General features: G+C 36.2%; 2 protein-coding genes and 1 pseudogene across 2 annotated transcripts; 2 read left to right on the plus strand and 1 right to left on the minus strand.

Moving 5' to 3' along the window:
* Positions 1-286: 286 nt before the first annotated feature.
* On the minus strand, positions 287-4,329 carry LOC126715666 (putative leucine-rich repeat receptor-like serine/threonine-protein kinase At2g24130). Its single transcript, XM_050416398.1, has 2 exons — positions 1,642-4,329; positions 287-931 (listed from the first exon to the last, which is right to left on the minus strand). Exons 1-2 carry the CDS (start codon positions 4,184-4,186, stop codon positions 525-527), a joined length of 2,952 nt encoding a protein of 983 aa, XP_050272355.1. The 5' UTR covers positions 4,187-4,329; the 3' UTR covers positions 287-524.
* A 2,861-nt stretch (positions 4,330-7,190) lies between these two features.
* LOC126705027 (GDSL esterase/lipase At5g03980-like) lies at positions 7,191-7,773 on the plus strand (annotated as a pseudogene).
* A 345-nt stretch (positions 7,774-8,118) lies between these two features.
* Positions 8,119-8,706, plus strand: LOC126705034 (uncharacterized). The gene has a single exon (XM_050403997.1). The coding sequence runs from the start codon at positions 8,119-8,121 to the stop codon at positions 8,704-8,706; it is 588 nt and encodes a 195-aa protein (XP_050259954.1).
* Positions 8,707-22,869: the final 14,163 nt, after the last annotated feature.

Consider the following 22,869-nt stretch of genomic DNA (forward strand, 5'->3'; position numbering starts at 1 on the left):
AAAAATCGATCTGGGTTGTTACAAACACATATCTAGCAATTTTTTAAGTGATAAATTGACTAATGGGAGAAAAGGAATTTACGATTCATAATTCACAAACTTCCTTGCTGATTGCACTAATCAATTAAAATATTAACAAATCAGAAAGACCATCGTTGTTTGGTTGGGATATTAATAATGCAAATTTGGAATGAAAAGGGCTTGTTGACCTGCAGTGAAAAGAGAAAAATCTCATTTGTACCTCATGTACATCTCCAATAGTCATACAAGAAGGAAAATTTCAACAGAAAAGGAATCAAAAGTAAAACAATATATAACATTTGTGGCTGAGGAACCAATGGTTATAAACTAAAGTAAAACAATATATAACATCTGTGGCTGAGGAACCAATGGTAAACTAAGTATCCATTAGAATTGTCTTTACAAATTAAAAACTAATCAAACAAATGTAATTAGTACTCAACAAATCAAAATAAATCTGAAATTTCAGTTGAGTTTCAATTTTCTTGTAACCATTTTCATAATCAAACATCATCAGTTTTAGGAGGCACTTCTTCAATTGGCAGTGATGAGGAAGTATTAGAGAGATAATCCTTCAACCGTCCCATTTCATGGGCTACATCCAGCATGGTTGGTCTAGTTGAAGGTGTGAACTGTGTGCACATAAGGCCAAGCTCAATCATTTCTAGAATCACATCTCTCCATATTTTGGTGTATTCCTTTGGCATGACTGATGGGGTGCACCTATCAAGAGCATGTTCAACTATGGGATCCAGCTTATGGGGGAAGTGACTCTTAACCCATTCATGCAAGCTTGAGCCTTCATCAATAAGAACTTCTGTAGGGCGTCTTCCTGTAACGATTTCCAATAAAAGGACCCCAAAACTATACACATCTCCCTTAGTTGAAGCACTTCTGCCCAATCCATATTCTGCATTTCGTTAAATTGATGAAAGAGAAGAATTAGTATGATAGTAAAAAAAATTATTTATTATGTTGTTGATGTGAGGCCAATCATAATTGTTATCATGTCAATTTTTAAATATGTATTTTTGAGGCTTTCAAAAAAAAATATATATATATGTATTTTTGAGTAAAACAGTATTAGCATTAGAAGTTTCCTTTAATATATTTTATCCCAGTATGAAGCATCATTTTCCTTAGGAGACTTTCGGTGTAATGGAAAACCGGTACCAAGACATGCAATACGTTGTAATTATTGCTAGCATTGTGACCAAATAATCTTGTAGTGTAGTGATTAGTGAGTACTATGCTTAAATCAATAAGGTCCTAACTCATTAAATTATTATTCTTATCATTTCACTAGACTTTACAGAGAACTCTATTGATGATTTTTCTGAGAAGTATGGGGCTATTCAGTGTCTAAGAAGGAAAACCATCTGACTAATTAATTTTGACAAATCATTTGGTGTGCAGAATGTTGAACATAATTTGTTTGCACAAACCAGCTAAGAAGTGTTGAACAGAACGATATAATATAGATTTGTGAGTTGCTCAGCAAATAAGTGATAGTAACCATAATGAAACATAAACACTATGAAAAATTCTAACAACGAAATCACGAGGAAAATATAACCATATTTAATTCTAGGCTTCTAGCTTAGGCAGAAAAATACTTACCAGGAGCTATGTAGCCAACAGACCCGCACAATAAGCCATCTGTTGAGTTGAAGGATATTGTTTCCTTCACATTAGCACTCTCATCACCCCCTTTAACCAGCCTTGCAATTCCGAAATCAGTTACCAAAGCTGTCAAGTCATCATCAAGAAGAATATTGCTCGGTTTTAGATCACAGTGTACAACTTTAACTGGAGAATGATGGTGCAAATAGGCCACTCCTTCAGCAACATCACTGCATATGTTCACTAGCTGTATCAAATCCAGACCACGTTTCAATCCATGGCTTGGGTAGAGATGCCTCTCCAAGCTTCCGTTTGACATCAGTGGAAGAACAAGAGCCTTAAAATCTGGCCTACTGCAAATTGTGATGATCCTCATTAAATTCCTGTGCCTTGTCCTCTTTAGGACTTGGCATTCTCTCTTAAAGCTCCATGGAGTTTCTATAGCTGACTTTGTATCCAGAACCTTTACAGCAATTCTTGTATTATCATGAAGAACTCCCTTATAGACGTGACCAAACTGGCCTGAACCAATTAGGCTTGAAGCACTGAACCCACCGGTGGCTTCAATGAGTTGACCATATGAGATTCTAGGGTGCTTGAGCTCTTTCCTTTCTTGTTCTTCCTCCTGCAAGTCCCCTCCATTGAAAATTTCCAATTTTGATTGGATTCTTGACCTTTGTACAAGACGGTACCCAAGTATGCATACAATGGGAATGGCAAGTAATGAGAGGAGAATTGACAAAATAAGCATAAGATGAGAATGTCTATTTGAGCACTTTGGCATGCCTTCAATTGAGCCACAAAGGCCATCATTTCCAAGGAAAGAGTCTATGGTGAGCAATGAAAATGCTCCCTCATTAGATACATTTCCAGAGAATTTGTTGAAAGAGAAGTTCGCATGCTTGAGAGTAGAGGACACCTGCAAAGATTGTGGTATTGCATCGATCAATTGGTTCAAAGACACATCAAGTGTTTTTAGATAAGGCAATTGCCCTACTGAAAATGGAAGGGGGCCTTCTAAAAAATTACGCGAAAGGTTGAGACTTTCTAGTGCAATGCAACTTTTGAGTTGTGTTGGGATTGTGCTAGAGAGATTGTTATTGGATAAATCTATAGCTAGCACCATGTCCATTTTACTAAGCTCTAATGGCAAAGGCCCAGATAAGTGATTGCTAGACAAGTTCAAGTATAACTTCAAACTTCTCAATCCTGCAACTTCACTAGGAATCACCCCAAAAATCTTATTGTAAGAGAGGTCTAGAATTTCTAAATTGACACATTGGCCTAAACTTGGTGGTATTGTTCCTGAGAGCTGGTTTTGATAAAGCATTAGTCTTCTTAATTGGGGAAGGTTTGCAAAGCTATCCGGAATTGAACCTGATAGCTTGTTTCTCGATAAATCTAGAAGACCTAGATGGGGAATGTTGCCAAGAGCTGGTGGAATCTCACCAGAGAGTGAATTATTTGACAAGTAAACTCTCTCTAGCTTTCCCATTCGACATAGTTCAGGTGGGATTGAACCATTCAATAAGTTACTAGACAAGTTTAAGAGGGTAAGATTAACAAGGTTTGAAATGTGAGGAGGAATAAAGCCATAGATAAGATTCTCATCAAGATGAAGTTGCACAAGATTGATAGAAAGATCACCAATAATGGGAGGTATTTTCCCACGAAGGTTATTTCCCGCCAATTCGAGTTCTAGAAGGTCAGAACAATTTCCTAAGGAAGCAAAGAAAGGTTCAAGGTTGTTGTTACCATCATGGCTAACAAAGCTATTATAGGACAAATAGAGTATTTGTAACCTTGGCATTTCAAGTACAATCTCTGATGGTAGCTCCCCAGTTAACATATTAGATTCCAAGTCCAGCCATTGAAGTCGTGTGGAATTTAAGAGGGCTCGTGGTACATGTCCCACAAGCCTATTCGACCAAAGCAAAAGAAACTGCAACTCTTTAAGCCCACATTCATTCTTTAAGGGGATTTCTCCACTTAAAGAATTGTTAGAAAGGTCAATATACTTCAAGGATAAAGACCCATTACAGAAAAGAGATTCCGGGATTTCACCTTGAAGCTTGTTACTTCCCAAATCAAGATATACCATATTTTGAAGAAATCCCAAGTGGTATGGAATTTTCCCCTCAAGAAAGTTCCATGACAAGCTGAGTAGTCTGAGCTGAGAGAGAGAGCCTAACTCTTTAGGAATGGGACCTTTAAAGAAATTCCTTGATAAATCAAGAACAGTCAAGGAAGAAAGATTGGCTAGAGATGGAGAAATAGTGCCACTAAGCCATGTTGCATTGAGAATAAGCTCAGTGACACTGTCGCTTTCATTGTTGCACCTCACTCTTGCCCAGTTGCAAACATGAACACCCGAAGAGTTCCAATTCTGAAGGACATGTCCAGGGTCTGAAACAATCCCTGACATGAAAGAAAGCAATGCTGCTTTGTCATTCATAAGCTGAGAATTTTGTGCACCAAGGACACCATACAAAACAATAACCAAACATAGGAAATTGTACGTGGAAAATTTACAAAATCCCATTGTAGAATTGAAGAGAAAGAGAGTGGATGACACACAAGAAATGCAAAAACATGTACGTGGGCTTAATAAGAAGATAAAAACTAAGCCTTTGAGAGAGATGGATATGTTCAATGCAAAGAAGGAATTGTACTATGTAATGCTACAAAAAATTTGAACTCTTTTATTTTGTGCCTAACTGCCGTTAAGGGAGGGAAGGTACGTTTGGCGCCTGTGAAAATTGACTTTGAAAGTCACCAATAGGTGTGGAACACGAGTGGTACAGTGACATGACACGTAAGCAACGTTAAGATTTGGGGAGCAATGGTGGTGTACATGTCAGCACACCTATACCGACCTAATTAAATATCAGACTTATAAAATAGTTTACTATTTGGTTATGTTTTGTTGAAACATGTGTGGTTTGGTTTTTTTCCTAGTGAGAGTTTGGGCTATATTTAGTGGATGGTGTGCTGTTATGGAAGATAATGTAGCATAATAGCACGCTTAGGGGACGGTGATGTGGCAACTGGGAGGGTATTGATTTTGGCAAACTTGTCGGTTGAGATAGCGATGTGTTTTTTTAGCACTATGTTGATATCAATGTCAGTTCAGAAGTTGATACATAACCTCATTTGGGTATCATGCATTGCACTCACTCTCACTCTCAAAAATATATATAGATATATAGCACACCATGCAACTAATCTAATGAAAGAGATTGATTTTGTAGTAAATTTAGCAGTAGAAAACTAACTGGAAAGAGAAAAGACAAAAGAAAAACTAAACATAAAGAAAAAGTTCCTATGAATGTTTTTTTTTTTTTTTTTTGAGAAACAATTCCTATGAATGTTAATATTGTATGTAATTACATTGTCGCATACTAGCTAGTTGATATCAAGAATTTTCCATGACCCCTATGAAAAAGGGCAAGAGGATCGAGATTGGGTTGGAATCAATGTGTTGCGTTTGATGCCACAACTAAGAACCAAACTTTGATCAATGTTTTGGATTTTGCAAAGTATCAAAATCAATCATAGATGTTTACGATCTTTGATCATTGTTTGTAGTAAAACTTATAGTATCCTTTGCATCGCTCTTATTTTCATTAATCAATCAAGAGATTTTTCATTACTCCTTAAGGTTACTTGTTATATCATACACTTCTTGCATTGTTTCTTCTTTTCACATATTGTTGGAAAATTTAGACCATGCATGTTTGTTAAAGTTTAACCAATTTTATAGCAATGAATTTATTAAACAGATTTTTTTATTGCTCGTTTAGTTTTGGTTAAACACATTGAAGCTTCTCACAGCAACATATCTATGTTGAATATAGCAATTTCAACTTGATACCAACCTACATATATATCTTATTTGGTTTAATGGTGAATGAGAACTCAGTCATAAAGCCTTAGGCGTACAAAAACACAACTTTCCAAAATTTGCCATCCTACACACCATAGACCTAACATATATCCCACAATTTTGGTGGTGAGCAGATCTTCATTCTTCAATAAACCAGCTCCATTAGCACATGGATGAAGCCCCTTATCTGACATTTTTAGTATCAACTAATACATTCAAGCGAATAAACTCTATTATTTGGAGAAGAATAGAGATAATTTAATTAATATTTGGTTGTTTTAGTCAAATGATAAGTTTTTATTGGTCCAATCAAGTTGTAAAAATTTAGCACCTCTGACTTAAAATAAAAATAAAAAAAATATTGGCGTAAATAAATCAGAGATTTCAAAATTACATTTTAAGAGAAGTCCATATTTTCATTTTATTTTACATTTTTAAATTGGAATAAATGGTGATGAAATCTTAAAAAATGCCGAAGGCCAAAAAGGCCTAGGACTGAACTCTGCAGCTGACATGCTAACAATCATATTAGTCACTTGCCTGTACGAAGCTTTGCCTGAAACTATGGGTGGAAGTCTTTTGAGAAATCACTGTGTATATGGCAGTGCCCAAACGTTTTCTATTTTTTACCATTGCACAGTGCACTTGACATGGGCTTATTGGTCCCTTTTGTGTTCCAAGCCCATCAGAAGGTCCTTGAATGAACCCATTATCGGTGCAAAATGATCACCTTACCCTCCGATCCAGTTCTCCTAATTATCCAATGTGCTGGACTTGGATCCTTCCTCCTGTGTGTATGGGTTTGGTCAATACAGCAGAATCTCTAATGCACGTACTTTTTATCCATCTTTTGGGCTTTGTCTTGTGGTGGAATGGTCTGGTGGGCCGTGGGCATATTTGATTCGTTCCAAATAAAACTGCTCTCGAGTCTTGATAATGTGAAAGGAGACAAATGGGATATTCGTTGAATTTTCTTGAGAGGGAAAATAGTCTGAGAGACTTTGATTACAATCAATGATTTTGATGTATAAAATCAAAACTTGGAGATTGGAAGAAATATATGAGGGTGTGGGTGTTTGTATTATATTTCTATGTTCATGTGTGTATATGAATAATGAATTTATGTATATCTTCTTTTCTTTTTTTAAGTAATTGATAAGAATGTATCTCTATACTTTATAAAACAGCTTAATGATACAAAATCTTAAAATACATGAAGCAGTTTCACAATTAAATTGATGTAGCCAACTGACCAAGAAAATATTGTCTGATTTAAGGCGAAGCTTGAGGGTTCCATTATATGCAGAGGCCTTCCAATAAATTTGCATAGTGATCTTTTTTTTCTTTTCTTTTTTGAATCAATTTGCATAGTGATCTTCTGTACCAAAAAAGAGAATATTCAATGACAAAGATATCTTGCAACATAAATGATCTTCTGTATATAAGAAATTAATAATCTTAATCTAGGCATAAACATGAGGAACAAAAAATTAAACAGACTTTTGTCTTATCTTTTCCCTTTCTAAAACTTAAGACCAAGGGAGAGAAAGATTTCATATTACTTGCAGCAGCATGTTCACATTATTCAAACACTGGTCAATAACTTTGCAATTCCAAATTGGAACATAAAGCTGTCATAAAATGGAGGACTGAGAACATAATGTACAATTTTAGATGTATTGAGAAGCTTAAAATATCCATATTCATGGTTGGAGAAATTGGAAGGAATGATTATAACTATGCATTGTTTCAAGGAAAAACAATTGAGGAGGTTAGATACATGGTTCTAGAAGTTGTCCAAGCAATAAAGGATGCTGTTATAGTAACTCTTTTTAGAAAACAAAATAAAATCATTTCTTTCTTCTTCTTTTTTCCTGCAAAATGACTTTCAATGTTTATTGATTCCTAATTCTCTATTATTGTTCCATAGGGTCATTGGTTATGGTGCATACCGAGTGGTTGTCCTTAAAATCTTCCCAATATGCTATTTACTAATCTATCTTGCAGCATTCTAGACCAACAATTCTGCTACTTATGAAAAAATTTACTACTTGAAGGGATTGATTAATTTCTCAATAAATCACAATGATCCACTCAAGCAAGCCCTTGAAAATTTGAGAAAATAAAATCTTGTTGTTGTTATAGTATACGGTGGTGATTATTGCAATGCTTTCCAATGGATTTACCTTTATTCTCCAATTCTTGTTGAGTCTCTCTACACTTCTAATAGAATGCATGATTAATAGGACACAATATAATGGAGATTTAGAAATGGATTTTGTGATTTTTCAAGGTACAAGATTTGATGATGCATTTGTGCAAAAATCTTGCTGTGATCTTGGAGGTGATTATGACTTTAGCATGGCAGAAGAAAGGTGGCACTGTTAATAGCACTCAGTTTTTTTTTTTTTTTTTTTTTTTTTTTTTTTTTTTTTCAACGGTGAGAAATGGAGTGCGAGTTTGAGTCACGCGTAAGGTCTGGTGAAGAGGATGCAGAGCTGCAACATAGTACCAAGAAAGTTAAGGAGGATCTACATCTTGGCTCCTCGTAGACGAGTCTTGAGCGGGGTGAAGGTGCTAGTAATACTATGTCCTTTAAGGCAAAACTGGTGGGCGATATCCCTGGTGCCTTCGCACAGGCTTTTAAGTTTCATGCCGATGAAAATGAGGAGCCTTTCTCTAATGAAGAGGTGGATGACCCTCCTGAGGGCACAGTTGCCATTAAGTTATCCAAACGGACCAAGATGAACATCCGGGCTAAATGGGCTCATTCCCTCATTGTGAAAGTCTTTGGGCAAACGGTAGGTTTCCATTTTTTGCATTCCAGGATCATGCAACTCTGGAAGCCAGCGGGTAGACTAGACTACATTGATCTGGAAAATGACTTTTATTTATGCAAGTTTAGGTTGGTGGAGGATTTTGAGAAAGTCCTAAAGGGGGGACCTTGGTTCATAAGCGAACACTACCTTACTATCCATGCATGGGAGCCATACTTCAAGCCCAATGTGGTTGCATGCTCTAAGGTGGCTATTTGGGTGTGCTTACCGAGGCTACCCATTGAGCTCTACGAAATGGAGGTGCTTAAGGAGATCGGGAGGGCCATAGGACCTGTGCTCCGGGTTGATGCAAATACCGCAGTAGGCACTAGGGGTCGTTATGCTCGACTTTGTGTATAGGTCGACTTGGAAATGCCTTTTCCGAGAAGTATCCTTATTGGAAGATTAAAGCAAGCCATCTTATATGAAGGCATTGGCTCACTATGCTTTTCATGTGGCAGAATGGGACATCAAAAACCTCAGTGTCCGTACACAGTCAAGGAAACGGTGGTGGAGATGGACAACATCGGCGAGAGTAACCTAAGAAAAAATGAGGCTGAGAAGGAAGAACACTCCAATCTTGAGGGGGAAATAGTGGGAAATGATAGGGAGGTTTATGGCCCTTGGATGTTAGTGGAGCGTAAGAAGCACGCGTCCAAATCCTGGGTAGCCCGTTCCCACTCTCTCAAGTCCAATCCGAAGCAATTCTCTACATTTAATGCTAGGGATTTGGGCCAGCTAAGAAGGCTTACATCAGAAGCCAACCCACCAACCAGGTCACCTACTGTGTCACCAGAAAGGAAACGTAAAAATAGGAGATTTGACAATACAAGTCAGATGGACCCCACCACCCCACTCATTCTTGATGCAACAGCTACTAAGGCAGCCCAAGGCGCTCTACCCAGTGCATTTCATAGGTCCTCAGATTCGAAGGAAAAAGACCCCATGAGTAGTCACTCTTCACCGCTTTCGAACTCACCTAGGACTAAAGCTAACACTTTTAACCCAAAAGTGAACCACAAGCTCAAATCCAAAACAAGAGAAACTTCGACTAGCCATGGGAGACAACACACAAAGGCAGTGGGCAATAAGCCTACATGGGAAAATTATGCCACTATCCATATCCTTCATTCAACAAATCCGAGCTTCTCCCACCATGATCTGGGGGTGCTTCGATCAAGAGCAAATGTAAGCTTGGAATCACATCTTTCCCCTAACTCCAGAAAGCCAAAAGCTGGGGTTTCTACCTCTGACCGACTTGGCTTGGTTAGTATGGGACAACCCCTGGTGGAGATTCCCATCGGACATCCCAACAAAGGCAAAAGGGGAGATAATGGGGTGGAGAGCACTATCGCTAACTTCGTTGGATCGTCTCTTGCCAAAATCAAACCAATTGGAGGAGGTCCAAATAAGGAAAATAATGGCGGATGGACCAACAGCAACAAGTTTAGTGGGGTCTTTGGAAGCCATCAAAGTGATATAGGTATGTGGGAGATATCCATAGATAAATCTTCTAATCACCTCGAGGGAACAACCTATGGGGATTATGGAGCATGCAATATGCATTTGAAAGAACATGGAGATATCGAAGTCCAAGCTGAGGGAGCTGAGTTGGAACTTGCTGAATCAAGCAAGGAACCGGTTTCAGATCAGTAGGGATCTGCCTATTCCCCATCTAGTGTCCATGAATATCATCTGCTGGAATTGTAGAAGGGCTTTAAACCCCCATTTTCGAAATACCTTGGATAGTTTGATGAGTAAGTTTAATCCTCAACTTGTCATTGTGACAGAGACCCTCATTGGTGGTCCGAGGGCAAAAGACATTACTGATAGGCTCCCATTCGATGGAGCCATACACACTGATACTATTGGGTATGCTAGCTGGAGGGCTCTGGCTACTCTGGAATTCAGATGTTGTGGAAGTTACTCTTTTGGAGAAGACAGAATAGGAAATTCACGTAATTGTAAAAGTACTTTCCTCAAACCTGTCTTGGATTTTATCTTGTATTTATGCTAGTCCTAGATTTGCAGAGCGTAAACTACTCTAGGATAATTTAGCAAAAGTCTCTGGGCTATACAATTTAGCCTGGACAGTATTAGGGGATTTTAATGAGGTTTTATCTAGTGCTGATAAGTGTTGTGGCAACCCTGTAAATTTGAGGAGAGCCCAAATTTTTAAAGATTGTTTAGATACGTGCAATTTGATTGATCTTGGATTTCAGGGTCCGAGATACACTTGGGTAAATAAGCAGGATATAGGTTATTTCATTCAAGAATGCTTGGACAGAGCCTTTGCAAATCAGGATTGGATTAACCTTTATCCGAAGGCCTCAGTTACTCACCTCACTAGGGTTCATTCAGATCACTGCCCCATTCTCCTATGTTTGGATAAGCCTCTTTCCCTAAGGTTGACTAGACCTTTCAGGTTCCAGCCAATCTAGATATCTCACCCCTTTTTGCGTATGTGCTTACAAGCAACTAGGCTAGTGATTTAAGCCTCAGCACGAATCTCTTGAAGTTCACTGAGGCAATAAAAATATGGAGCAAGGAGGTTTTTGGGAATATTTTCCATAGGAAGAGAAGAGTGGAGGCTTGGCTTGCTGGCATCCAAAAAGCCCTTGGTAATGGGCCAAATGCCCACCTCTTAGCTTTGGAGAGAGAGTTGAGGGAAGAGTACTGGGTAATAAATCAACAAGAAGAGGAATTCTAGTCGGTCAAATCCAAGTATAACTGGTTGATCCAAGGAGATAGAAATACAAATTTCTTCCATACATCAACTCTAATCCGGAGGAAAAGGAATAGGATATATTGCTTCAAGGATAGCTTGGGTAATCTAATGCATAATGAGGAGATTATTGCTTCAATTATTAGGGAGGGTTACATTTCCTTGTTCACTACAAGCAAAGCAAGTGCTCCCATATCAAGCTGGGATGTTATAAGCTAGCATTATAAGCTGTCAAGTGAGGAAGGTGAGATGATTAATTGCCTAGTCACAGAAAAGGAGGTGAAAGAGGGGCTTTGGAGCACGAAGTCTTTCAAGGCCCCTGGCCCAGATGGAATGCACACAGGTTTCTATAAGAGGAATTGGAATGTTGTGAAGGATGTGGTGGTGAGGGAAGTGTGTGAAATCTTTAGCACTGGGGTCATGCCGAGCCATCTAAACCAAACCTTGATCACTCTCTTACCTAAATGCTCAGGAGTTGACTACCTTGGCCTTTTCAGACCAATTAGCCTTTGTAATACTATTTACAAAATTGTGACAAAAATCATAGTACAAAGACTTAGACCTCTCTTGGATAAGCTGGTCTCCCCCTTACAGATTGCTTTTTGTCCCGGGCAGGAAAAGGCTTGATAATATGATCATTGTGCAGGAACTCATTCACACTATAAGCACGAAGAAGGGTAAGCAAGGATATATGGCAATAAAAATTGATCTTGAGAAGGCTTATGACAAACTTGAGTGGCATTTTATCTGTGATGTGCTCACTCTCTATAACTTCCCCCAGAACACAGTGAAGCTTATTATGAGTTTCATTTCGGGTTCTTCCATCTTGGTTCTTTTTAATGGAGGAAAAATTGATCCTTTCCTCCCTTCAGGAGGAATCAGACAGGGCGACCCACTTTCTCCCTATTTATTCATCCTGTGCATGGAGATGTTGGGGTTTCTAATTGCTGATCAATGTGCTTTAAATCTTTGGGACCCACTCAAATCTTCCTAATGTGGACCTTCCTTTTCGCATCTCTTTTTTGTGAACGACCTTGTTCTTTTTGCCAAAGTAGATATGAAGAATTACCAGAGCATTCGAGACACTTTAGATATCTTTTGTGAGCTATCAGGGGTAGAAAGTGAATATGGACAAGTCGCGAGTTTTCTTTTCGCCAAATGTTGATGAGGAGACCTGTGACTCTTTATGCAACGGCTTTAGATCGATGCCCAACTTGGGAAAATATCTCGGTTTCCCCATTCAACAAAAGAACTCTTCCTCTTGGGATTTTGACTTTGTTTTGGAAAGAGTCCATAATAAACTTCAGGGATGGAAAGAAAAGCTACTGTCCATGGCAGGTAGATTAACTCTAACAAAAGCTGTGCTCTTGGCCATTCCCTTATACACTATGCAAGGGTGTTTACTGCCCAGTCGAATCCTTGCAAATTTGGATAAGGAGTGTAGGAATTTCTTATGGGGGTCCATGGATGAGAAGAAAAAGCTTCATATGGTAGGTTAGCCTAAAGTGACAAAGCCAAAAAACAAAGGGGGGTTAGGTTTGCATGCTACAAGGGAAAGAAACACCATTTTGGCAGCTAAGCTCTATTGGAGAATGAGGGAAGAGAGTGGGGAGCTCTGGTCTAAAGTACTGAAGTTCAAATACAAAAGAAGGACAATACTTCACGGTGCTACGGCATGTGAAGTGGGTTCGAAATGGTCTCTTGGAAATAATAGTCAACGGTCCTTTTGGGATGATAAATGGTTGGACTTGGGTATTGTACAGGAATGCATTGAGAGGCCACTGCAGAAGGATGAGGCAATTTTACGAGTTTGTGATATCTACACCAATGGCATGTGGGAACTGCATAAGCTATCATTCTTACTCCCGCCTTTTCTCAACCAATCCATCAAAGCTACACCGATAAGGACTGCCTCAACTAGCGAGGACCACTTGTCATGGATTGCTAGCCCGAGAGGGGATTGTGATCCCAAAGGAGCTTACCTTATTGCCTGTGGTGCTAACACTGAAGACGAGTGCTTCAGGGGTGCCTGGTTATGGAAGCTAAAAACTATGCCCAAAATCCATATGTTTCTTTGGAAATGCTATCATAGTAGCATATAGCATTTCAGTTAAGACGATATTAGCTCAGAGAGGCATCCAAATTTCTCCAACCTGCGATATTTGTCATGATCAGCCAGAAACCATTAGTCATGTTTTAAGGGATTGTAAGGCAGCACAGGTATTCTAGGTTGAGTCCAATCGGCCTGATGAGGTGCTCCACACTTTTGGATTGGAAGTGATGGAATGGATTAGAGTGAATGCTTGCTGTAAAGTGCCCGCAAAGGGGAGAAGTTATCCCTGGGCTCATTTCTTCCTTTTTGGCATTTGGTAGTTATTGCTCAGCAGGAATAAGGTGATGTTCCAGCCCCCCCAATCCTGTCAGAATTTGTACAAACTTGTTAAGGCACAAGTTCATGAGTTCTGGTTTGGTGTTATTGACCATGTTGAGCCTAGGCGTAGATCTGTTATTGCTGTTAGTTGGGCTAAACCTCCGGAGAGATGGGTGAAGTTGAATACAAACGGTTCGGTGAAGGGAAGTCCGGGAATGGCAGGGTGTGGGGGTCTTTTGCGTGACTGTCATGGCAATTGGATCTCGGGTTTTGCAAGGGCTATTGGCCTTACGTCGAGTATAGCTGCTGAACTGTGGGCTATCCAAGATGGATTAGCTAGATGCTATCACTTATCCCTTCAGGCGGTGGAAGTTAAGGTTGATGCCTCAGTTGTGATATCATTGTTATCCCAAGATGTCCATACTAATGGGGAGTTTTCTTCTCTTATTGATGACTGCAAGAACCTAATGAAGAACATCCATCAGGTCCGGTTGAAACAATGCTTTAGAGAGGCTAACCGGTGCGCAGACGCCTTTGCAAAGTTTGGCACCACCATGGAGGAGGATTTTATTGTGTTTGGGTCTCCTCCTTTTTTTTATTTTTAATCTGTTGCATTTAGATAAGATGGGCTTGACCCAGGACCGTTTGTGAAATATTGTGGTGGACATCACTTAGTTTTTGTTTTTCATATATTTCCAGTTTACCAAAAAAAAAAAAAAAAAAAAAAAGGTGTATCAATATTTGGCAAATGAGCTCATCCATGACATCTTAGCTAACCTTCATTGCAAATTTTAAGTGGGTTTAGTTTTGTTAGGCTAGCATACATTAATTACTACTTAGTTCTTTAGGGAGTTTATTATTTTGAGTTTATATATTCTGTCCTTGTCCTTGGGGTTCCGTCCTAATTTGTTGCTGAAATTTCTGGTATGATTTTCATTTCTATAATATATTTGTTTGGTAAATTGGTATTGGACTATTGGTATTTTCAAATTCAAGTGAACACTGAGTCTAATTTTTATTAAAAAAATATATATATTCTACATAATTAATTCTTGCACGTAGTGTAGGTTAAATGCTAGTATACATAAAAGCAGAGACCTCATGTTAAAGAACATAAATTTATGCCATGTAATGCATTCCTTGATATTCTCTTTATGTAGCCTTTTACTTCAACAAAATTCGCATTTATATCAAGATATTAGTTCATTGAATTAGCCAATAGAGTAAGTGCACATATTAATTATTTATAGCTATGCATTATTTATTTATATTAAATGAATTTATATGATAATTTTTATAAACTCTATATAAGATATAATTTTTAGTTGGAATAATAATAATAAATTTAGAATATAACATTCATCCTCGTGTTTAGTTGCTTTGTAAACAATTGACGCAAAAGTCATAAAAATTAAATATTTGTAAATTCACTTAAATGAATCTTTATTGTTTTAAATTTTCTAACTCCTTTCAATGACATGTAATAGATATATGTGTGTGTGTGTGTGTGTGTGTGTGTAAAACTAACATTGTAGTATTTATTCAATGTAATTAGATAGATTACTAATAGAATAAATATGTTTATTTTGTTATATTAATTATTTTAAGCATAATGAAAATTTAATATCATTTTTCTAAGATTTATATGAGAAACAACTGAATTTTTTATAAGTGAGAAATAATTGATTTGATATATGGTATTCTTGTTAAAATTTAGTTGTTTTTGCAACAATTGGAAACAATGTCCAAAAAATAGGGAAAAAAAAATTAGTAACACACAATCAAGAAAGTAAAAAAAAAAAAAAAAAAAAAATGAAGGATATTTGCATTTTTTAGTAGGCATGAAACATGATAGCCACTATATCACGCAATTTTCAATTTGTAAACACATATATAGTATGATCAAATCATTACACTAGTTTTCTTTTTATTTTGACTATAAAATTACTAAATATTACAATATTTTACAAGGAAAATTATTGAAATAATTTTTCTTATACATATGGTGGGGGATTTGAATGATGTCTCCATTGGAAATGTGCCAATCAGTTAAGTTACAAAATTCTTGGCAAAAATTATTGAAATATTGGAGAAAACTAATAATAAGTTGCATTTAATTTTCAATTTGTTAAACACACACATATATATAGTATGATCAAACTACTCTTTCATGTCATCGATGACTTGGTAAAGTAGAGTGGTTTTTCTATTGCTAATCAAAAGTGGCGTGTCTAGTAACCTTATGAAAGTGATCAGTGTTGTTCTTTCTTCACAGTTTTCGCACTGGATTGTATAAAAATGAGAGTATCTCAATGAAATGGCAACTAAATTTTGTGCATATTGTGTAAAAAGCAAAGTCAACAGCACAAAAAGAAAAGGCAAACCTAACCTCATAAAATTGGCAGTATAGCTTCTTGCGATATTTAACAGTACCATTGTCATCATGGTAGATAGTTAGGAAGCAAGAAATTGCTCCACAATTCTCACAGAGAAGCTTTTGGAAAGTAAAAGAAATGTGTATAAATCAAAATGACCATGTACAAAGAAATAAAGACATAGAAGCTTTTGGAAAGTAAAATGACTATGTACAAAGAAATAAAAACATCCCAGAATGAGTACCTTGATTTTGAAATCTAAGGACGATCCTAACCATCCGCCCTCTACGTCTGGACGAAGGCTTGTAAGTCCTTTTATGTCCACCTTCACCTGCATAGCATATATGAGCCCTCTTCCTAGTGATCGTGGCATGGTTCTTGTCACTCTTTCTTTCTTTCTTTCCACAAATTCTTTCTTTCTTTCTTTCTGCAAATTCTCTCTTTTTTTTTCCACAAATTTTCTCTATTGTCACTTCAAGTTATATATAAGTTGGATATAACAAATTATTATTATTATTATTATTATTAGAGAAATGTTATGCCTACAAAACTTTCACAACAAATCTTATATGGTAGGTTGTTATGGGTGGGCAAAAAAGTAATTTAAGTTGTAAATTCAAATTAGAACCAATAACATCTTATTACCTATGATTTGTTTTGAAAATGTTATGAACCTAGCACTCTTCTTATTATTAAAAAATACTTTAAAAAAAATTAAGCACTCATTACCAATATGCCCCATTAGATTTTTGCAAATTTTTGAAAAATAAAAAGTTAGGCTTTACCACACAGAATCCTTCTCCCTTTAAACACTATTACTAAAAAAAAATTAACATAAAAGCTAAGAGCATTCATATCAAAGATATGAAAAATGCTAAAAACTCATTTTAGCATCTCATTCCGCAAAATACACACCACAACAAAGCTGTTATTCTCAAAATATTTAGCATCTCAGCTACAGTAGACTATCATAAATGACAGTCTAATGTAGCTCAAATCTTATAAAATAAATAATTTTTTATTACTTCTCTCATCTCTCTCACTATTCTCTTCTTTCTTTTTCTCTCGTCGGTTTCACTTCTTCTCTCTTTTCTTCTTTCACCAGCATCCACAACTGAAAACCACAATGGTTGTGGTGGTGTTGAAGTTTTATGTCTTTTTTTTTGGTTTGGAGGTAACTTGTGATTCTGATGGTGGTTGTTTTCGTTGGTGGTGTTGGTCTATATTAATGGGTTTTGTGGTGGGTTGTTGATGACGGTGGTGGTTTTGTTTTGTTTTGGTTTTTTTTTTTTTTTTTTTTTTTTTTTTTTTTGTTTTGTTTTGTTGTTGTTGTTGTTGTGGGTTATGGCTGCCACAATGGTGGTGGTGGTGGCTGATGGTGGTTGTTTTGGGTTTTTTGTGGTGGGTTGTGGCTGCCACAGTGGTGGTGGTGGTGGTGAACGTGGCTAGTGGCTGGTGGTGGTTCCAATTTGTGGGTTTTTGGTGGTTTCGGTTTGTGTTTTTTTTTTCCTCCAATGGTGGCGGCCAGTTGCAGGGGTTGGTGGTAGTGGATGTGGGTTCTAATCAGATTTATGATAGTAATGTAGTGGTGTTGAGTGTGTTATGTAGCTAGTGGATTTCGTGGCTAGTGAGTTGTGATGTTTGGTTTTTTGTTTTTGTTTTAGGTGGTGGTGGCTGGCAATGGCTAGTGGTGGATGTGGCCGTGGGTTTGCTAGGTTGAGGGATGAGAAGAAAGATGAGGTGTGAGTTTGGATTGCATCAGGAGGAGAGAGACACATAAAAAATAATATTTGAATGAAGTGGTAAAAAATAGAAAAACTTTGATGTGTTGTTTATTGTAAAGTGAGGTGTTAAATGCTATAAAGTGACCTTTTGAGTTGTTAAATGCTAAAATTTGTAAAACCCTTGATAGGAATGCTCTAAAGGCACAATTTTGCAAATTAGACCCCATGTGAACAGAAAAAATAGCAAAAGCCACATTTTGAGCAAAATCGATAGCAATAAAATAAAAACACCAAACTTCTTCCAATAGGTGATGCTAAGTCAAGAAGCTTCGATCTTCACCGTCGAGTTGAGAAGCATTCGACAATGTCGATGGAATTTGGAAAAGACTCTAGCATCAAAACTCAAAAACCCACTACAAATTTCACAAAAATTTAAAGCATCACATTCTATGAAGGAAACAACTAGAATAATTTTACTTGACCCCTAAATTTTTATCCGTTAAAGGGGGGAATAGAGTAGATAATATGAATTCAAAGTAAGAGAATTTCTATGCTAGATGCAGTTGTGAAATTTTTGAATAAATGGATTTAAAATCAATCAACCCAGAAATTTCTCAAGGTTTCTATGTCTAATAGAGATGGATAAGATCGAATGAAATTTGAGTGAGAGAGAGGGAAAGAGAACCATGATGACAGTAGTGGGGGTGGAGTTATCAGTAGACGTGGCAAAACGGGCGGGTCAGGTCGAGTTCAGGTCGGGTCAATCGGGTTGGCGGGTCAAACGGGTCACGGGTCAAATGGGGTCATTTTTAAACGGGTCAATCGGGTTGCGGGTCGGGTCGGGTTGACCCGTATTTTTCATTTTTTTTTTCAATTACAAAAACAAATCAATGACAACTTGTTTAGAAATAATGAATAAAATTAGTTAAGCAAATGAATTGCACTTAATGCCACTTGTTAATATCCTTCCAATTCTGACAGTTTTGACTTTTGAGCATGACAAAAATTATTTATAATCATAAATTCATGATGGAAAAAGTCTTCAATGTTAATAGTTCACTATCAAAATGCATATAATTACAAGTTTACAATTTTAAAAAGAGATAGATCTTAAAACAAACAAAACAAGTTAGCCAGAAAAGTAGCAAGTTATTAATCTTCTTAAATGCACGTGTTCCTATTACATTTAAAATAATAGTAAAGTTAGATTACTTAGAAAGATAAACTAAACAAAAAAAGATTTAAAAATAAACCTAACATATTAAGTAAAGATGAATAAGTAAATATTTTATAAGAATTATACCTAAATCTCAATTTATTCAATGTTGATAACAGATTCAGCACTACAAATATTCATAAGTGAAAAAGTGTGAAAGTGCGAAAAGAAAAGAAGGTCAAAGGAAGCTTTAGTGCTTTACCGCTTTGGCCCTTGACCCTTGTGGTCCGTGGATGTGTCATGTGGTTTTGTGAATCACAATTTTGGGTTTGGACTCCAGCAGGCTAAGCTAGTCAATTCAACTGAATTAGATTTTTTTTTCTTTTTTTTAATGGTTGTGTTGTCTAAGTCTTGTCTTATTATCATGTCAAGTCTCTGTGGTCCTGTGGAGGCAGAGCTGAAGCCTGAAGCTTTATTGGATTCGTGAATACTGAATACCTCAAAATCAAATAGGCAAATTGCATGTAAAAAGGAAAAGCTAATGTTTTGTCTTCTTGTAATTTAATAATTTATTTACTATTGGCTATTGCCTTATGCCTATTGGTTTGGCCTGCCGTCCTAGTTTTTTTGTGTTTTATGTACTTAGTATCATGATGAAGTTTTAAAAAAAAAATTATGAATTTTTTTAACGGATCGGGTTAGGAGTTATTTGGATCGAGTCAGATTAAATCGTAAAAAATTAGGTCGGATCACGAGTCAATTCATTTTTGCTTTGGGTCAGATATTTTTCGGATCGGGTCAAAAAATTTGACCCGTTTTACCATGTCTAGTCATTAGCGTCTTCTTTCACTGAAACGACGTTGGGTTAAGTTTTACACAACTGAATATTAATTTTTTATTTTTTATTTATTAATATTACGTTTTTAAAGGGAGAAGGATTCTGTGTGGTACAACCTAATTTTTTATTTGCAAAAATCTGACGTGACATATTAGTAAATGGAAAGTATAAAAATGGCATTTTACATTATATTCCTATTAAATTATATAAATATATATATATATATATATATATATATGGTACCAAAATAGATCTTGCATGAGAGCTAGAAAGCAAAAGACCACAATAAACAACTCTTTTATTTTTCCAACTAATGTTTTCCAAAAATGCCTACTTTAAAACCAAAGTCACCATAAGACAATAGGAACCCTATAATCCCCAACTCAGAGGGTTAGGACCCAAAAAGAGAGTAAAGTTTCAGCCACAAGCAACCAACTCAAGGATCTGAAACTTTTATTATTGATTCAATTGTACATTGTTCCCACTTCAGGAAAAAGCCATATATCATAGACTTTCCTACTGTCCTACCTTACCCATTTCACAATTCCCTAATATGAAGCATGTTAAAGATCTCTACAATTGACTATGTAGCTCCTTAACCCTCTTACATATCCAAATTTAATTGGAATCTAACATCACTCTTTATGAGACAAGATGATGGTGTGTTAAAGAACAATTAACACTTAACAGGCTATGCTACATTTTCACTTCCCAATTGCAACTAAGCCTAACCTAGTAATAGAAAGTTCACAAGTATGCATCATGTTATGTACCAGAATTTGTGTGTCTCAACACCAAATGCTTGCAGTATGATTCGATTCGAGCCACTCTCCAAGAATCTTTCTCCTTTGATTCAAGCCTCTCTTGCTTCTTCCCCTTGTCTTCCTTCTCTCTTCCTTCTCAGCTAACATTTTGAGCTCCATCACTTCATTTTCAACTGGATTGACTATCTGGGGTTCAATTTCATTAACAAATTCACCACATTTGGGACACATTGGGTCCAAATTCTCATCATTTGGCAACTCATTTGGCTGATTTTGAAGGATTGGAGAAATGGGTTCGGTTGATTCTTCTTTGGAAGACTCATTATTGACACGTTCTTGTGTGGCAATTCCATCACCGACTGAATCCAAAGACTTGTTCTTTGATGAAAAAATGTTGGTCAAGAACCATAGAGAACCTAAGCTCTCAATGACCCGTGAACCATCCATGGGAAACAACAACAAAGGCAAACAAAACCATCAAACGTGGGTAAAACAAGAGTAGAGTGGAGAGTAACTATAATAATTTAAGAATGTAAGAATGAGGTTAGTGATTTGATACAGTATTTTTTGGACTGTCCCTCTTGACATTATTGTCATTCATAATTCATTGGTTGTTATTTTTGAATGACTAACATATCCCTTTTTATTTGACAATTAAGGATGATACTCGAGGATAGTTTGGTCCTTTTGAGAAAAAACCAGTGGACGATTTCACCGAAAGTGCAATAATTTGTGTGAATATAATGCATTTGACAGTTACAATAAACTTACAATTATTGATTATTTCACTGACCGATATGTAGAATCAGCACCAGAGATGGACCCAAGGGGGCCCGGGCCCCTTTGGCCCAAAGAAAAAATATATTGTTTTTATTGGTTTTATATATATATATATATATATATTTTTTTTAGAGTTGCGCCTCCCTCTACCGAAAACTTAAACCCTCTCATTTTTAATTAGTCTAACCCAATTATCAACTACTTAACTCAAAAACTTAACAAAAACAAAATTTTAAAATAAAAAATAAAAAAATCCTAGTCAATCCAGTATTAGAGTACTAGTATCAAATGTTCTAAATGCTAAATATTTAGTATTTAGAACACCAAATACAAAAAATACAATTGTACGAGACATTTCAAATGCTATATTAAGGTAGCAAAAGTAAGTTTTGATTAAGCAACTAAACTACACTAACCAAAACATTTAATTGACACCTTACATAGCTGAGTTGCAATCTATGAATATTGGGTCACTTATTATTATTTATATATATATATATATATATATATGAAGCCACCTGAACCAGTTGCATATCTCCCAAAACTTCATACCAGTTGTAATTTAGTGCCGACACGTGAAGGTCAAAGATTAAGTTCCTTTGCTTAAGGGTTTTTTTTTTTTTCATCATTATTACAATTATTTTTAATATCTTACGGATGCAGCAAGAACAGCTAGCAGATTTGGCAATAATCCTCAAGTATTTTTATGCATGGTGGCAGTGGTAATTACAACTAGAGAATGTTTTTTTTTTTTAACGTAGAATCACCATGAAAGGGATTCTCCTACTCCCTAATCAAGGTTTCATGCATATACGGATACCTTTCTCATCGGTTTTGTTTTTTTTGTTTTTTTTTTTTTTAAATAAGAAATTACTTCCATATTTATTCTAAAAATCACAAAAAACTGAAGGAAAAAGATGGAGAGGTAGTAGGTTATGGTCATAGGAGGTGAGAAATGGAGAAGAAATACAGAGTAGATCGGGCATTGGTGAAAAGTTATTCTTCAGGCAAGCAATTGGCAACTTTCTCTTTTTTTTTTTTTTACTATTTGTGTGTTGAAAAACCGAAAAAGCATTGACAATTTGAAATAACATAATATTTATATACCTAGTCATGAAACACAATTGCCTAAGTTTTCTATCTTTATGTTTGTTTACATATAAACATTGACATTACTTTTGTGTGTTATTAAAATCAATTTGCTGCGCATTTGCATATTTCATTTTTATAAGCCCTCTATCTTATCGTTTGTGAAGGACAATTTGACCTACTTCAGCATACATCGTGGTGTAGCGGCCTCCGAGTGCTACATAAGGGATAAAAATGATCTCAAGTGGATTGTATCATCATATAAAGTGAGAATATTGTGTTATTATCACCTTCCACTAGGTATTTATTTAGTAATTCCTATGAATTGGTATGCAAAAGGAGAACTGAGTGCAAATGTAATGAAAATCGTTCTGGGGTTGTTACAAACACATCTTGCAATTTTTTAAGACATAAATTTACTAGTAGAACAAAAGAGATTTGTGATTCATGATTCACAACCTTCTTTCCTAATTGCACTAATTAATTAAAATATTATATGCTGAGGGAAATAACACCTTAATATAATATAATTCGATCCAAACTCACAAGTTTAAGTTGAGTTAAGTGATATTCCTATAGATTATATTAACTCCAAAGTGTTATCTCTTCAATATTAAGAGTCTGTCTGGGATCCGCTTATTTTACTGAAACTGAAAACTTTTTGCTGAAAATATTTTAGATAAATGTAAAAATTAGCTGAA

Source organism: Quercus robur, chromosome 2, assembly GCF_932294415.1.
Source record: "Quercus robur chromosome 2, dhQueRobu3.1, whole genome shotgun sequence".
Lineage (NCBI taxonomy): Eukaryota > Viridiplantae > Streptophyta > Magnoliopsida > Fagales > Fagaceae > Quercus > Quercus robur.

What these genes read in the sequence shown, in the direction of transcription:
- LOC126715666 (XM_050416398.1), bottom strand. Translation starts at nt 4,186, where the DNA reads ATGGGATTTTGTAAATTTTCCACGTACAATTTCCTATGTTTGGTTATT. An exon ending in TGTTGGCTACATAGCTCCTG is followed by an intron (nt 932 to 1,641) that starts GTAAGTATTTTT and finishes AACGAAATGCAG; the next exon opens with AATATGGATTGGGCAGAAGT.
- LOC126705034 (XM_050403997.1), top strand. Translation starts at nt 8,119, where the DNA reads ATGTCCTTTAAGGCAAAACTGGTGGGCGATATCCCTGGTGCCTTCGCA.